General features: G+C 43.4%; 1 protein-coding gene across 1 annotated transcript in view; it reads right to left on the bottom strand.

Annotated features, from left to right (window-relative positions):
• Positions 1 to 16487, bottom strand: part of LOC126260589 (atrial natriuretic peptide receptor 1-like) — a 940475-nt gene that overhangs the window by 379649 nt on the left and 544339 nt on the right. Inside the window, exon 3 of the mRNA XM_049957924.1 lies at positions 11410 to 11559. Within this exon, the coding sequence (XP_049813881.1) occupies positions 11410 to 11559 (150 nt within the window). The remainder of the gene's footprint in view (positions 1 to 11409; positions 11560 to 16487) is intronic.

Raw genomic sequence — 16487 nt, 5'->3', positions numbered from 1 at the left:
CTGATTGTGGCGCTCACCTGCACGGCGCCAAACACGCATACGACCATCATTGGCACCAAGGCAGAAGCGACTCTCATCGCTGAAGACGACACGTCTCCATTCGTCCCTCCATTCACGCCTGTCGCGACACCACTGGAGGCGGGCTGCACGATGTTGGGGCGTGAGCGGAAGACGGCCTAACGGTGTGCGGGACCGTAGGCCAGCTTCATGGAGACGGTTGCGAATGGTCCTCGCCGATACCCCAGGAGCAACAGTGTCCCTAATTTGCTGGGAAGTGGCGGTGCGGTCCCCTACGGCACTGCGTAGGATCCTACGGTCTTGGCGTGCATCCGTGCGTCGCTGCGGTCCGGTCCCAGGTCGACGGGCACGTGCACATTCCGCCGACCACTGGCGACAACATCGATGTACTGTGGAGACCTCACGCCCCACGTGTTGAGCAATTCGGCGGTACGTCCACCCGGCCTCCCGCATGCCCACTATACGCCCTCGCTCAAAGTCCGTCAACTGCACATACGGTTCACGTCCACGCTGTCGCGGCATGCTACCAGTGTTAAAGACTGCGATGGAGCTCCGTATGCCACGGCAAACTGGCTGACAATGACGGCGGCGGTGCACAAATGCTGCGCAGCTAGCGCCATTCGACTGCCAACACCGCGGTTCCTGGTGTGTCCGCTGTGCCGTGCGTGTGATCATTGCTTGTACAGCCCTCTCGCAGTGTCCGGAGCAAGTATGGTGGGTCTGACACACCGGTGTCAATGTGTTCTTTTTTCCATTTCCAGGAGTGTATTTCCGTTCGACCTCTGATTTCTCTTATTTTACTATGTGATCATTTCTCCCTACGTACGTGAGTGCCAACAAAACATTTTCGCATTCGGAAGAGAAAGCTTGTGATTGATATTTCGTAAACAGATCTCGCCGCAAAGAAAACTGCCTTTGTTTCAGTGACTGCCACCCCGACTCGCGTATCATATCAGTGACACTCTCACCCCTATTGCGCGATAACACGAAACGAGCTGCCCTTCTTTGCACTTTTTCGATGTCCTCCGTCAATCCTGCCTGGTAAGGATCCCATACCGCGCAGCAATATTCCAGCAGAGGACGGACAAGTGTAATGTAGGCTGTGTCTTTAGTGGGTTTGGCGCATCTTCTAAGTGTTCTGACAACAAAGCGCAGTCTTTGTTTCGTCTTCCCCACAATATTATCTACGTGGTCTTTCCAATTTAAGTTGCTCGTAATTGTAATTCCTAGGTATTTAGTCGAATTGATAGCCCTTAGATTTGTGAGATTTATCGTATACCCAAAATTTATCGGATTTATTTTAGTACCCATGTGGATGAACTCGCACTTTTCTTCGTTTAGTGCCCATTGCCACTTTTCGCACCATACAGAAATTCTCTCTAGATAATTTTGTAATTGGAATTGATCGTCTGATGATTTTACTAGACGGTAAATTACAGCGTCATCTGCAAACAATCTAAGGGGGCTGTTCAGATTATCTATCACCTAGATCATTTATGTAAGTCAGGAACAGCTGAGGGCCAATGACACTACCTTGCGGAACGCCAGATATCACTCCTGTTCTACTCGATGATTTATCGTGTATCGCTACGAACTGTGACCTCTCTGAGAGGAAATCAAGAATCCAGTCAGACAACTGAGACAATACTCTATACGCACGCAATTTAATTAACAGTCGCTTGTGAGGAACGGTATCAAAAGCCTTCTGGAAATCTAGGTAGATAGAATCGATCTGAGATCCCTTGTCGACAGCACTCATTACTTCATGGGGATAAAGAGCTAGCTGTGTTGCACAAGAACGATATTTTGTGAATCCGTGTTGGTTAGGTATCAATAAGCCATTTTCTTCAAGGTGATTTATAATGTTCAAGTACAGTATATGTTCCAAAATCCTACTGCAAATTGAGGTCAGTGATATGGGTCTGTAATTCAATGGGTTACTCCTATTTCTTTTCGTGAATATTGGCGTGACCTGCGCTAGTTTCCAGTCTTTAGGAACAGACCCTCCGTCAAGTGAGCGATTGTATATGATTGCTAAGAAACGCGCTAATGTGTCTGCATACTCTGAAAGGAACCTGACTGGTATACCATCTGGACTGGAAGACTTGCCTTTCTTAAGTGATTTGAGTTGTTCCGCAACACCTAAGATATCTACTTTTACGTCACTCATTCTAACAGCTGTTCTGGTTTCGAATTCTGGAATATTTACTTCGTCTTCTTTCGTGAAGGAATTACGGAAAACTGTATTTTGTAACTCCGCTTTGTGGCACCATCATCAGTAACATTTCCATCCCTATCGTGCAGTGACGGAATTGACTGCGCCATAGCGATGGAAATGTTACCGATGATAGTGCCACTAAAGCGGAGTTACTAAATGCAGTTTTCCGTAATTCCTTCACGAAAGAAGACGAAGTGAATGCCCGAACAACCGACAGCCAGCATAACGCATCTCTTGCCCCAGAAGGAACACGAAGCTCACAAGGGGAGGCCGCCAATTGTGAAATTCAGATTCGATTCATACTGCGCATAATAAAAGCTCATGGCCAGAGGTGTAATGTGGCAAAGCACCAAGATGCACTCCTCAGCCGTTGTCGAGAAAATCGACAGTTAAAAGAAACCGTTGCGGTGAAATACTCTCTACGATTAGTTGTTTTCTACAGCGTCGTGGCGCAACGGTAAGCTCTTGGGGTTGTAGTCCGAAGGTCGCCGGATCGAATCTCGCACCATGCAACTTTTTTTTTTTTTTTTGCGACTTCGAACATCATTATGTTTTCCGCAAACAAAGTTGTATTTCACAAATGTTATTAATTGTCTTCATAATGTTAACCACGTATAGTTAACGGAAGAAGTAGAAACGATATTCCGAGACGAATACGTATAGCGTAAGTCAATCGTTCGAATTAGAATAGAGACCCCACGAACACAAATTCGCTGTGGCAGGTATGAAATATAAACTCCGTTACTCGCTCGTTACACTTGAAGGACAGATGTTGAATGGGCCGAAACGAGCCGCCGCATAACAGCGTAGTTGCCTGCTAACTTCGAAAGAAGGTAGATGCGGTCCCTAGCGCAACTTATAACATCGTCGAAAATCAGTGCGGACGGGAGAGCTTTGGTACAGCCTGTTAAAAAAAAAAAAAAAAAACGGAAAAATGGAGGCGGTACAATTGGAGAGCGATCCGCCTTCACCAACATGCATAAGCAATTCATTAATATATATATATATATATATATATATATATATATATATATATATATATATATATATATATATATATATAAATTACAAAAAACAAATAAAAACATTGTATGGCGCGAGATTCGATCCGGCGACCTTCGGATTACGAACCCGAGCGCTTACCGCTGCGCCACGACGCTGTAGATAATAATTAATCGTAGAGAGTATTTCACCGCAACGGTTTCTTTTAACTGTCGATTTTCTCGACAACGGCTGAGAAGTGCATCTTGGTACTTTGCCACATCACACCTCTGGCCATGAGCTTTTATTATGCGCAGTATGAATCGAATCTGAATTTCACAATTGGCGGCCTCCCCTTGTCAGTCAGTCAGACAGGAGAGATGGCGCTACGTAGCAGCAATTACTATAGAGAAAGACATCCAGAGCTGACTACGATGGCCAGGACAGTTAACATTCAGGTCTCTCATAATATACTTATTAGTACTGAAAACAAATGTGAATAATTGGTACAGTTCTAGGGAAATAAAAGAGATCAAAGATTCCTTCTATCAAAATGAGGAACTGGGAGAGAACACCTAAATAGCGAAGGAAAATATTTTCAAAACCGATGCGTCTGTATTCTTCTAGAAAGTTGGACAACATGGCTACGCAAGCAATAAGCAAAGATCTGAGTGTGAGCACAGAAGAAATGAGTCATAAAAATGTTTCCCTACAACTCAAATACGTGCAACAGTACGTAAATTGTTTCTAAGTTCGCAAATGTATACATTCAGTACAGTCGTGTTTCTGTCGAAGATAACGTTGTTGTATCAAGGTGCAACAAATATTACGATCTAAGGCACTATGTTAAGTCCTGTACACAAGAAATTACCCGAGAAAGAACACTGAACTCTAGTGGAGATCGTGGAACTGAGAGCCGTCGGTACGAGAAAGAGCCACGCACGACAGCGAATTTGGCAGTATTGCTCAATGAGACTACCTAACAGATCCTGCTACTGTCGAATTCCGACACATGTTGGTGGACGCGTGAACCCCATTATACAATGACTACCATGATATTCTCACAAAACAAACCAACATTAAAATACGGTTTATAGATGAGAAACGCGCTCCGTAATCTTTGCTTGTATATAGAATGAAGATGCCGTTAGTCCTACATACTTTTTTTGTTTGCTATGAAATACTAATTATTTGCATACCCAAACGTGTAGCACACTTCGGGTGGCTCAAATGGTTCAAATGGCTCTGAGCACTATGCGACTTAACTTCTGAGGTCATCAGTCGCCTAGAACTTAGAACTAATTAAACCTAACTAACCTAAGGACATCACACACATCCATGCCCGAGGCAGGATTCGAACCTGCGACCGTAGCGGTCACGCGGTTCCAGACTGAAGCGCCTTTAACCGCACGGCCACACCGGCCGGCCACTTCGGGTGAATTTGACGTTTGTTGCCTGCCGTCTTCATAATGCCATCAGTGCAGCTACATAAAAAAGGAACTAAATCCTTATCTAAATGGCCGGGTACAAATGTTAAAAATTATTTAAGGTGAACCGTATTTAGAGATATTCACTTGTTGCGGATATGTTTTGGTGGTCCTGTCTTACCTGTTTCAAATTAATGGTTCAAATGGCTCTGAGCACCATGGGACTCAACTTCTGAGGTCATTAGTCCCCTAGAACTTAGAACTAGTTAAACCTAACTAACCTAAGGACATCACACACATCCACGCCCGAGGCAGGATTCGAACCTGCGACCGTAGCGGTCTCGCGGTTCCAGACTGCAGCGCCTAGAACCGCTCGGCGACTTCGGCCGGCACCTGTTTCTAAACAGTATATTAATGTAAAGTTATAATTACAATCATTCAAGACCGAACATTGTGCGCGAGGTTTCAAGAAATATTGATTCTCTTACATTAGCTCTTAGCTCGTCGAATGGTTCGGTTGCCGAGTGTATATATTAATGTTTAGTTTTTATGTTATAAATTTTATCTTGTCTTGTATTTGTGAAGTCAGACAAATGTACTTTTCTAGCAAAACTATATCACATAACTCTACGCTTACATTAGCCTAATTAAGTTTTATGCTCCAAATGGTGTTTTACGTTTTAGTGACGAAGTACACCAAAAGCCTTGTTCAAATCACTTCGTAAAAAGCATACTTTCACGGCCAACCTTTCGTCTCATCTGCAGAGGACCAAGAGAAAGTATCTCATTTTCGCAAGCATCTCGATGGAAGTAATCCTAAGATTGTTTACCACGAAAGGAGAGGTAGGCGAGAGATTAAATTATCTTGATGTGCTAGTTTTCAAGAAAAAAGATGGTATAGCTTAGGCATGGCCACAGTCCGTTACCTAAACCGGGATTCGAACCACCACCCACAATAAAAGCGAGGCATCATAAAAACGTTGGCGGATAGAGCAAGGAACATTGGTGAGTCAAATATGCTTGACGATGAGTTAAAACATCTCACCAGTGCATCGCTCAGGAATGGTCATTCGTCCGCTGAGGTAAAAAGAGCGTCAAGATCGCTGCGCGGAAGTCATACTGGTGGAGAAGCGCCTGTGAATCGAAAGTTTTCCTACCTTTTGTTAAGGACATTGCTGACAGCGCAGGAAAAATCTTGATGAAACGGAACATCACGGTAAAGTACAAACCCTCCCGGAAGATACAAGGTCACGTAAAATTGGCCAGGGATGCTCACAAACAACTGGAACCGGGGATTTATAGGATTTCATGTAGTTGTCGGGAGGTGTACTACAAAACAACGATCAAAAACGGCTAGAAGAGCACAAGGGCAACTCTAGAAGCGGAGAGATCGACGGATCAGCTGCTGCGGAACATGCTTTGCAGTCAGGAGACAACCACATACATTTTGACAGAATACAAGTATAGGCGGTCAAAAGCAGATACCACGAAAGTCTATGCAAAGAGGTCATAGAGAGTGTTGAACACCTCAGGAATTTCATTAGGAAGGAAGTGGAAGTGAAATTGAATAACATCTGTATCATGGTGCTGAAGAAGCTGTGTGCGAGTCTTCCATCATGGGATGATGGACAGCGAACGACGGTAACCGACAACGACCAATTGCGCCCGTTTATTCGAAGCATATGATGTCACGCCACTGCGCTTGGTGGGAGCACACGTAAACGGAATTTTGCTGCAGTTAGTAGCGAACCAGTGTGTGAATCGGAAACTCAAAGATCCTACGATCCCCCTTGAAAATGTCCTCCACAGACAGGAACGAAACGCTAGGTTTAAATGTTAAATTCATTAATATTTTAGTAATTAAACATCTTTGTTGCAATATCTGTGAGACAATTCATTCAAGTCCACACATGATTTTACACTGAGTCTGGTCAAATGGAGTTTACGTGTAACCAACAGAATAGGAAAAGCGTATTCTCGCTCGCCAATAAAGTATTTTCAACGTTACCCAATACATTCTACCTACCCATCATTTTACACTTCCCTAAAATTTATAGTACTAAGATTTTATTTTTAAAGAAACGATTCATATCTTTTACATGTATTCACACACAACCTCGAGGTACGTTTTACAATTACTTTTCAGAAATGTTCCATTTTCCCTCCACCGGACGCCCGAAAAACTCGTTCCATAATTTTTCATGCGTCTCTGAAGTTATTGCGTGCGTTGTCGCTCCCCCCCCCCCCCCCCCCTTCCCCCACGATCAAACACACAAACACACACACACACACACGAAATATCGCATACAGGGAGGGGAGATCATGCGAGCTTGGAGACTACTGGTGCAATTCGAGACGTCAATATTCCTTACGGACGATCCATTATTAAGGTCGGTCATTGTTAAGAAATGCTATTATATGCATGTGTCAGTGGGTTCTAAACTTAAAACGTGAGGCAGAGAATGCAAAATACCTCGTGTTGCTGTGTTATCACTGCTCGACTAGACACACATTGGGTAATAAACAAGCGAGCTAAATGTATCAGACAGACCCTTACCGGCAGCTACGTGAACCGGCAACTAACAACCGGCGCCAGAATAAACTTTTAATTTCGATGCGTAAGTTCAGTTGAAGTTTATGTCTTCATTCATGTAGCAGATGTAATCTTGCGAAACTAGACGAATCTCGTGGAAACAACCTACAAAACAGAGGTAAAGTGTTCTCAGGAAACCTTCAGTACCAGTTAAATTTATTCCTTTTCGGCCTGAATCTTAACAGTTCGCTGTAGGATATTCGGTTGCTATTAACAGTAAGCCATTAATATGATGTCTTAATGCACAGAAGAAGGTATTGCTGCCAGTATCACTATTTAGAGAACGCTGTTATATAGTCTGATGTACCGAACTTTGTAGGATATGGTTCATGGGACATTATGAAATGGATCATGTTCCCATTTGTCTAATTCTTTATGCTTGTACGAATGTATCAAAACAGAGTATAAACAACCCTGTTGAAGCAGCTCCTTTGTCATGTACTAGTTCCCCAAAGCTTTTATTGAACTTTATACGTGATTTGCTCACAAGTGACTTGCCACATTTACCTAATGTCTCCATCCTGCCATCATTAAGTTGCAGCACTTTAGATGACATTCTGTAAAGACCCAACAGAATGTTTTGTTCTCAGAAAACCGTGAACACCAAAATTTTGGAGGACCTATGTTCAGGATTTGTCATTCTCTCACATAAAGTCTAAGAGATATTTAAAAAAGCTTGATTTAGAGAAAGATTTTGATAAAGTCGATTGCACTGCTGCCTTTCACATTTTGGAGGTAACAGGGATAACATACAGAGAGCGAAAGGTTATTTACCGCTTGTACAGAAATCGAATTACAGTTATAAAAGTCAAAGGCTGTGAAAGAGAAGCAACAGCTGAGGAGAGAGTGAGAGAGGGTTGTAGCCTATTCTCGATGTTATTCAGTCCGAACATTGCGTAGAATGTGGAGGATACCAAGAAGAAATGTGGGAAGAGAATTGAAGATCATGGAGAAGAAATTAAAACTATGTCGTTTGCCAGTGACAGAAAATGAATTGGAAGAGATTATAAGTTTAAGATTAACAAAAGAAAAGCCAGCATAATGGAATGTAGTCAAATTAAATCAGGCGATACTGAAGGACTTTGTCTAGGAAAAGAGGCATTAAAAGTGGTAGATGAGTTTTGCTACTTGGCCAGCAAAGTAACTGATGATGGCTGAATTAGAGAGGATCCCAAATGAAGACCGGCAATGGAAAGAAAAACATTTCTGAAGAAGAGAAGTTAGTTAACATCGAATATAGATTTCAGTATTTGGGAGTCTTTTTCTGAAGCTATTCGTCTGGAAAATAGCCTTGTGTGGAATTTAAACATGGACTGTAAGCATGAGAGAGGACAAGTCACTCTCTCGTTTTCATATTCAATGCTATTCTTTAATGTTGTTATCACACCACAGACGTCGTTTACTGTGACGCAACAGAAAGTTATCAACAAGAGGTGTTGATGGGAGCACATAGTTAATGCATGTGGAATCTTTATGGTAGCTCTCCTTCGAATAGTGTTTTCTGGAGTTGAGTACAAGCAGGCGGTTTGGCTATTTAGATTTAGCAATAAAATCTTGCAATGGATATTGGGGAGTTGGAGGCCACGTGCAGCTGTTAGGGAGAGGAACATCTCAAAACACTTACTGGGGACAGAATGATGGTCCCAAGCATTTCTCGGACCATTGTGCAGACAATGCTTTCGGCCAAAGAGGCGAAAAACAGCCTACCTGGATCTACCTGTTAGGCGTAGGCCACGGTAGGGACAGAGGCACAGGAGAGAAAGTAGATCGCCTGGCCAAGGCATTTCGACAGTGCTGTAAACAACTATTGTGTACAGAGATGGTCTCCATAAAAATCCGTGAGTTTCCATATTCGCATTGGGCCAGACGCTGTAGACGGAGCCATCAGGTTGTGTCGTCCCTCTGTCTGCCGAGTTTTTGGGAAGCTTTGGGCCTTCGGAAGAATTTTAGGATGGAACGCGACATATGTGGTGGATATGAAAAGGTCTATGTTGGGACACAAAAGCACTTTCCTTGGTTCAGCCAAGGCCTCTGAGCGAACATGCTGTGATATTAGGCCTGTCTATATAATGATCTCTCTTACAAATGTGTTGATCACTTAAAGCCTAAACAAAAACATTAAAAACACGCTGCCTAAAGTGGCTGTGGGGAACACAATCCGGGAGCTAAACGTCTTCTCCTCTCTGTGTGAAATTTACGAGTCAGGGATTGACTGTTTCTCCAGCAGGGAAAAGAATATTATCAACTTTGGTTAGGATTGGCTGGGAGGTTGAACAGACAAACTTGGTGGGATGCGTGGCGCTCGTGAAATCTTGTGATTGTCACGAAACCAAAGAGGGGGTGGTTGCATTGGTGCACTTTTAAGTTTACTGAGTTTTGATTGAAAGGAATGAGGGGGGAAATGGACTTCTGATTCAGACTATGGTCTGGAGAGGATATTCTGGCCTTGACTCTTGTTATTAGTGGTTGTATTTGGAACACTGAGTCTGGGTGTGATTTCGCACTGGCACTGGTCTTGACTGGGGAGTCTGTGATGAAGTATTAGCTGTATCGACAGTTTGGACCTCAATCATCCAGGAGATTTCGCTGTACTAAGGACGATTTTCTCCATATCAGGTCTGCCGCCGTGACGTTTGATCTCCTTGTGCATACTGTATAAGTGAGTCAAAATGATTCATGGTATGACCGACAAATGGGAGTGCCACACGCTAGAATATTCCGAGATCTGAGGGCTCTATTAAAGAGTAATTGAGATCTATCTGACAGATCGCCTGCCCGCAAATTAGCATATTTCATGCCCGCTACTCTGTCGATGCTTGTGCCACAACTATCGCCTGAGACAATGCTGTCCGTCGAGAAAGGGGTGTAGTATTGCTACTCTGGCTTGTTAGGGCAAAAAGAATCACAGTCTCACCACTTTTTCTCAACTGCACCAACGTAGTGTAACTTCTGAGTAGAAGAAATCTATCAGAGTCTATTCAGCGTTAGATAATTTCAGTTTGCTTTATCCATGTTTTGAGCCAGGGTAAATAGATTAAACAGATAAACCTTAATCTTTGCCAACCAGACACCAACCAGTGGAGTTCTAATTATTTATTGCTTCTATTTGTGTCGCCAACAGCTCATAATTTATTTGTACTCTCGCTTAACTTGTGTTGTTTATCCTATTTTATGACTAATAAACTCTTGCTATTTTCATAAAAGATTAAGCCCATGTTGAACTATTAACCACCCATCAGTAATTGAGTGCAATAATGACAGGGCCACCATTTTGTTATTTTTTTATCAGTATTCAAGTTTTATTTAAGATTCTGATGAAAGTGATAACCTCCAATGCAAGCTACCAATTATAACCACCGCCAGAAGGCAGATTTAATTTAGCAGACGCGGGGCCAGGTAGACAAGCGGAAGGCTTACAAATTAATGTGACTGGTGTCAGAGCGTAAACCTGTAGTCACCTGTAGTCTTTGAAATCAAACTGCAAGACCATTGTAGTCTTGCAAGTATTTCAGACAAGAACAGTATAGAAGCTTCTGAAACGTGGTATTACCGAAGGATGCTGAAGATTAAATGGGTACATCGAGTAACTGGTGAGGAGGCACTGAACAGAAATGGTTAGAAACTAATTTTAGGGCGCTATTTGGTTAAAAGAAAAGACTGATTGATAGGACACATCTTGAGGCATCAAGGAATTGTCAATTATGTAATGGGAGGAAGTGCAGGGGGGTGAAAATTGTAGAGGGAGGCCTAGGAATGAATACAGTAAGCAGGTTTAAATGGATGTAAGTTGCAGTACTTATTCGTGATGGGCTACCATAGAGAGCTGCGTCAAACCAATCCTCAGACTGATCACATCAACTACCACATAAAACTTAGAGTGAAGAATGCTTGAAAGTTAAGATAAATGAGCATGAATAATTACTACAAAAGAAACTGCAAAATCAAGCAAAAACATGAGACGTGAATTGTGAAAGAAACAACCGATAGTAAGGGAAAGCACAGATTGTCTGACTTTCGTTCATTGCTTGCAATATCCAGTTTCCAGTGCATCCGAATAGCAATGTTTATTCACACTTCTACTTCGCACAAACCGTTGAATACTCAGACCGTACAACGCAAGCAGTGCTGCGGCAGCTTAAGCAGAGAATGGCGGCGGGCGTGGCGACACTCACTTGGGTAGCAACTGGTACAGCAGTTCTTCACACTTGCGCTTCTCCTCCAGGTAGTCAGACGTCCTCTCCTCGACCAGTGTCTCCAGGTTGTTGGCGTACTGCTCCATGCGCGACAGCAATTTCTCCAGGATTTTCCCGCCATCACTGTCCCTAGAACACACACAAAACGAATGGCTGCATAAAGGATTCGATCAGTTTAGAGAAGCAGATAAAAATACCAACGTACCGTTTAAATTTTTTTCTTTGAACTGTTATCCAAAGCTTGTATACAGATTTTAAGTGACAAAATTTTTCAAATAATTGGCCCTAATTATTAAATAAACAATAAGCTAATAGCGGAAAATTTGGCTTTTCCGCTAGAAAAAGGCCGAAATCAGCGGACTGCATGAGATGTAAAAGACTTTTAATGTTATTTAATCCATGTTGGATCTCGTTGAACTTCTTGGCTATTGTTACATTAAGGATTGTACGTTAAGAACTAAACAGCCACAAATATTTTTAAAGAGCTCTAATTTATTGCCATGAACGATTTCAGACTATCGCGCCCCTCTTAAAACAGATACACTTCTTTTACTACAATATTAGGTTAATAAGCAGCATGTTGTTCGGTTCTGAACTTTTTAGGAATACTAGCGGAATTTTATTTGCTGGGTGGATGACTTGAATAATACAGAAAAATGTGAAAATGTGCTACAGTTGCTAGCATACCCTTACATGTGTTCTTGAGACACGAAACGCCTTTTACTAGATCAAATATAAATGCAACTGATTCACTTGCTTTATATGTTACCAATTGTAGTATATTAGCATATTTATCTGCATTACTCGAGTCATTCACTCAACATATGAAGTGGTGCTAACTACTCAGGTATTCGAGTACAGTTCAGGAGTGAACGACACGCTGCTAGAAAATTGTATAAAAACAAGTGTGTCGGCCGCGGTGGTCTCGCGGTTCTAGGCGCGCAGTCCGGAACCGTGCGACTGCTACGGTCGCAGGTTCGAATCCTGCCTCGGGCATGGATGGGTGTGATGTCCTTAGGTTAGTTAGGTTTAAGTAGTTCTAAGTTCTAGGGGACTGATGACCACAGCAGTTGAGTCCCATAGTGTTCAGAGCCATTTGAACCATTTGAAAAACAAGTGTGGCTGTCTGAAGATGGACATGGTATCGCGAGCCTACGTGGCTGTCTTGTAGGTTTTTGATTTCACCTAATGAGTGATATTTGTCAATGGCCTTTGCACAGAAATTTATAGAAGACACGTCTGGGAACATTACCCCACATACGTTTTCTTCGTGAGTGCAGGAAATGACCGATGAAATTGCTTACCTTCTGCTCCTGGTTCTGACTGGCTGGAATGCCTAAAGATTAAATTATTTCGTGGAGCGTTTTGGGGGCTTGCGACATCGAGGAGTCGGCTGGCAGCTCTCGGGGGGACGTAGAAGGCATGCCCTCGATGGGTCGGAGGTGGTGTTTTCACTGTGTATTTCAGAACTCGCAAGAAAGTAACCCTGCTTGATCAACTGTGCTATTTCTTAAAGTACGCAAAATTATCAGGTAACAAAACTGTGTTCCTGTGACTGGTCGTGAATTTGGGGTCGAACCATCGTGGCGTGGGTTGTTTAGCGATTGTGCTGACGCTCAGCTACATTGTGGACCCAAGTAACTAGCTGGACGGCGGTTTTTGACGAATGAGATTTTCGCTGCAGCCAGTAAATTACGCAGGAAATTGAGCGTGATTTTCTTGCACTGTTTCTTGTTTGCGGAGATTGTCGGTGGACGTTGCTAGGAGCTATTCGCAGGCGATCTACGGTCTATGAACACTTAGTGGTGCACATATTCCAGCCCAGTGATCGGATTTCATATTTTCTCTGAAAGTGGTTGCGTTACTGCAGAGTTTTAATTATTATCAGTAGAGTAGTGAGAAACCTAAACTTCCATGAAATTTTGGCATTGCAGCCGTATTATGTCGACTTCTTGCCGCTTTATTTCGGCTGACTACGATTCATCTATCTTAAGGTGAGTGTTTAGCGTTGGAGATTACTAGATTACGTCGCTAACTTTATAACAAAAAGTGGAGCGGAGGCGCATGCGCAAAGGCAGCTGCTACATGAGCCATCTCTGTCAAGTTTCACGCCCTCTTCAAATATTGCTCCATCTATGGCGCACAGGCGTATGCGTAAAGGTGATATCACATGCACGCTCTCGGTCGGAATGTGGGCTTGTGAAGTTAAAATTCAGATGTGAAATTAATAAAATTAACTATCGCTAGACGTGTCACTAGTCATAAAATGTTCCTTTTTGTAGATATTAAAGAAATCACCGGGTGCCACGCCTTATTCAGTTGAAAGGCGTCATCACAATTAAAAAGATCTTTCGCCAAACGAATTCATAACTGGATCCCAGAAGGATCTCGTCGAGGCTAAGATTTCTATGGCAGAATAATCCTTAGAATGTTCTGTGCAAAGATACAACGCTCGTCTACTGCTGACTTACTGGGCTGCGAAAAGCGAGTGTGGCGATCAAGTTCAACGCACCTCTCACGCACTGTGCACGTTGTCTGACCATGTAGGCTTTGCTGTACTAGCAAGATACTATGTAGACTCCGGCCCTCCGCAATCCCAGATTGTCCTTTGACGAATCGGGAAGAGCACAAGTCATTGTAGGTGGGCGCAATATTATTTTGACGTGAAGTTTCCTTAAGCCTCTTCCTAATTTCGACGAAATGTTGCTGGTGTATGCGTGGAACGTCCTGGACTTGAACCACTCTTTCTCCTCTTGATCTTGTGGGTGGTCACGTTTCTTCCTCCTTAAAGCTGTGCAGATCTAATGCGGAGAATAACCAGTTTCTTTGAACACAGCTTGTAGGTGTCAGTCTCCATCAAATACAACACGTGCCCGATGCATCAACGTTCGAAGGACGCCCTTAGTCTGCGATTGTTGGTCACAGCTAGACGCGTGCAAATACAGGTCTGCACGTGCGGGCTCACAGTAAAGGAAATGATCCAATAATCCACCCACTTTACGACTGACCTAGACATCCACAAACGGTAGACGACCGCCCTTCTCCATTTCCATCGTAAATTTTATATCCTCGTGGATTGAATTCGGGTGCTGCAGAAAGCGTGGCAGTTCCTCTTCACCGTGGGGTCTCACTACAAAAGTGTCATCTACATATCTCCGTAAGACTTTGTGTTTAAGTTCTGCCGCATCAAGTGCCCTCTCCTCAAAAACTGCCATAAATGATGTTTGCTACGGATGGGAGAGAGGACTTCACTGTTGAATAAAAAGTAGGTTGAGAAAGGGCATGATGAAATAGCGCTGTAATATCGGCTTCGAACTTACTGCCGACTAACAAGTCGGACTCAGTCTAGTAACGAAGTCACCGGACTTGCGAATATGGTGCGAGCACTCCCCCACATAGCGTCTTAGTAAATATGCAAGAAGTCTAGCTAAGTCATATGCCGGAGCTCCGATATTGTTCACAATAGGACGTAATGGAAGATGATCTTTGGAAGACCATATTACTACGGTGTAAGAGAGCTGTGAGGTCTTAATCTTTTCGCAACTTCTTGCTGAAGGAAAGAATTCAACGACGCTGACGTTTTTTTTTCTATTCTCCCTGGTTCACTCAGCAAGCTATAAATCTTCTGCTCATCGTGGTAACAGTACAGTGGCATTTCCATTGTCCGATGGAAGGACCATCAGGTGAGGATCTTCTCGTAACTAGATTAGTGTGACCCCTACCAAGGACGAAATGATACTCTTCCGAGGTGGGCCTCTCGTAAGTGTGCGGCAAGTTTCACGACTAATTTCTTCTGCAGCGTCACTGGGAAGAAGTCTAACAACCTCTTCAACAGCACTAATAAAGGCAAGGTTCAAAGCGTAGGCGGGAAGTTCAAGCCTTTCCCAAGCTCTCACGTCGTCCAAAGCCTTATCCGTAAAATCCACCACGGTGCGTCGAAAAGCATATCCTTGCGTTAATGTAGCTGACAGGCGGGCAAACTTCGCAGATAGACTTGAAGCAGACTCTTTATGGACCCAGTCCGATTTGGCCCACGTCACGTCATCGAACTATTCCCAGAAGACTGGAAGCAATTTCCAAGCGCAGATGAAACAGCTGTTTTGAAATGACGTCCATTTCACGGCGAGTAAAACGAATCCTCTCCTTCATTACTGCTGGGCCTGTCTCACGTGAGATGAATTTCGCAATAGTGGTCTTGATAAAATGTGTCACTCTGGCACTGAGAAGATTATTAGACATGTCTCGGATCAACCATATCAACAACACAACGATTCGACAGCCTAGCTAGAGCGACTCCAATGAATGAGAAGAGGCAGGAATGGAACACATCGTACGGGCACCGCCCAGTTGAGTCATCAGCTCAATAATCTCCCTGTCGAAGACCAGAGACGACGTGGAAGGCCTAAACTACGGTGGCTGCAGATTATAACAGCAAACTTTTGATCAAGAAAACTAAATCCACGGGAAGTTTATATCGTAACAAATAGTGTGCAACGATCCAAATAGTGGACACTGTTCCATCGAAGAGGCGCTAGAAAGAAGAAGAAGAAGAAGAAGAGGAAGAAGAAGAGGAGGAAGAAAAGAACTAGCAATCATTGGTTTCACGTCCCAACCAGTAACGAAAATGGAAGGAACCTTAATCTACCTCTACATCAACCCTCCGAAAGGTATCTGAGGGTGTATAGTGGAGGATATTTCCGGTACCAATAACTGATCCTGTTCCACTGGCAAATGTTGCCTGATTATTGGTAAGCCTTTGAAATAGTTCTAATTTGTCGAATGTTATCGTGATCATTTCACGAGGTGTATGTGGGAGCAAGTAATGTGTTGTTCGACTCTGCCCGGAAAGTGCTTTCTCGAATTTTCATTAGTAGACCTCTCCGTGTTGCACAACGGCTCACTTGTAGCTCGTACCACTGGAATTTGTTGAGCATCTTTGTAACGCTCTCGCGCTGACTAAACGATCCTGTCTGGTAAGGCTCGCAACTTGGTGAACAATAATCAAGAATCGGTCCAACAAGCGCTTTGTAAGCCACCGCTTTCGTGGATGAATTACA

This window comes from Schistocerca nitens, chromosome 5 (assembly GCF_023898315.1).
Source record: "Schistocerca nitens isolate TAMUIC-IGC-003100 chromosome 5, iqSchNite1.1, whole genome shotgun sequence".
In the NCBI taxonomy this organism is placed as follows: Eukaryota; Metazoa; Arthropoda; class Insecta; order Orthoptera; family Acrididae; genus Schistocerca; species Schistocerca nitens.
The sequence above is the reverse complement of the archived record's forward strand: the minus strand, read 5'-3'. Positions and strand labels throughout refer to the sequence as shown.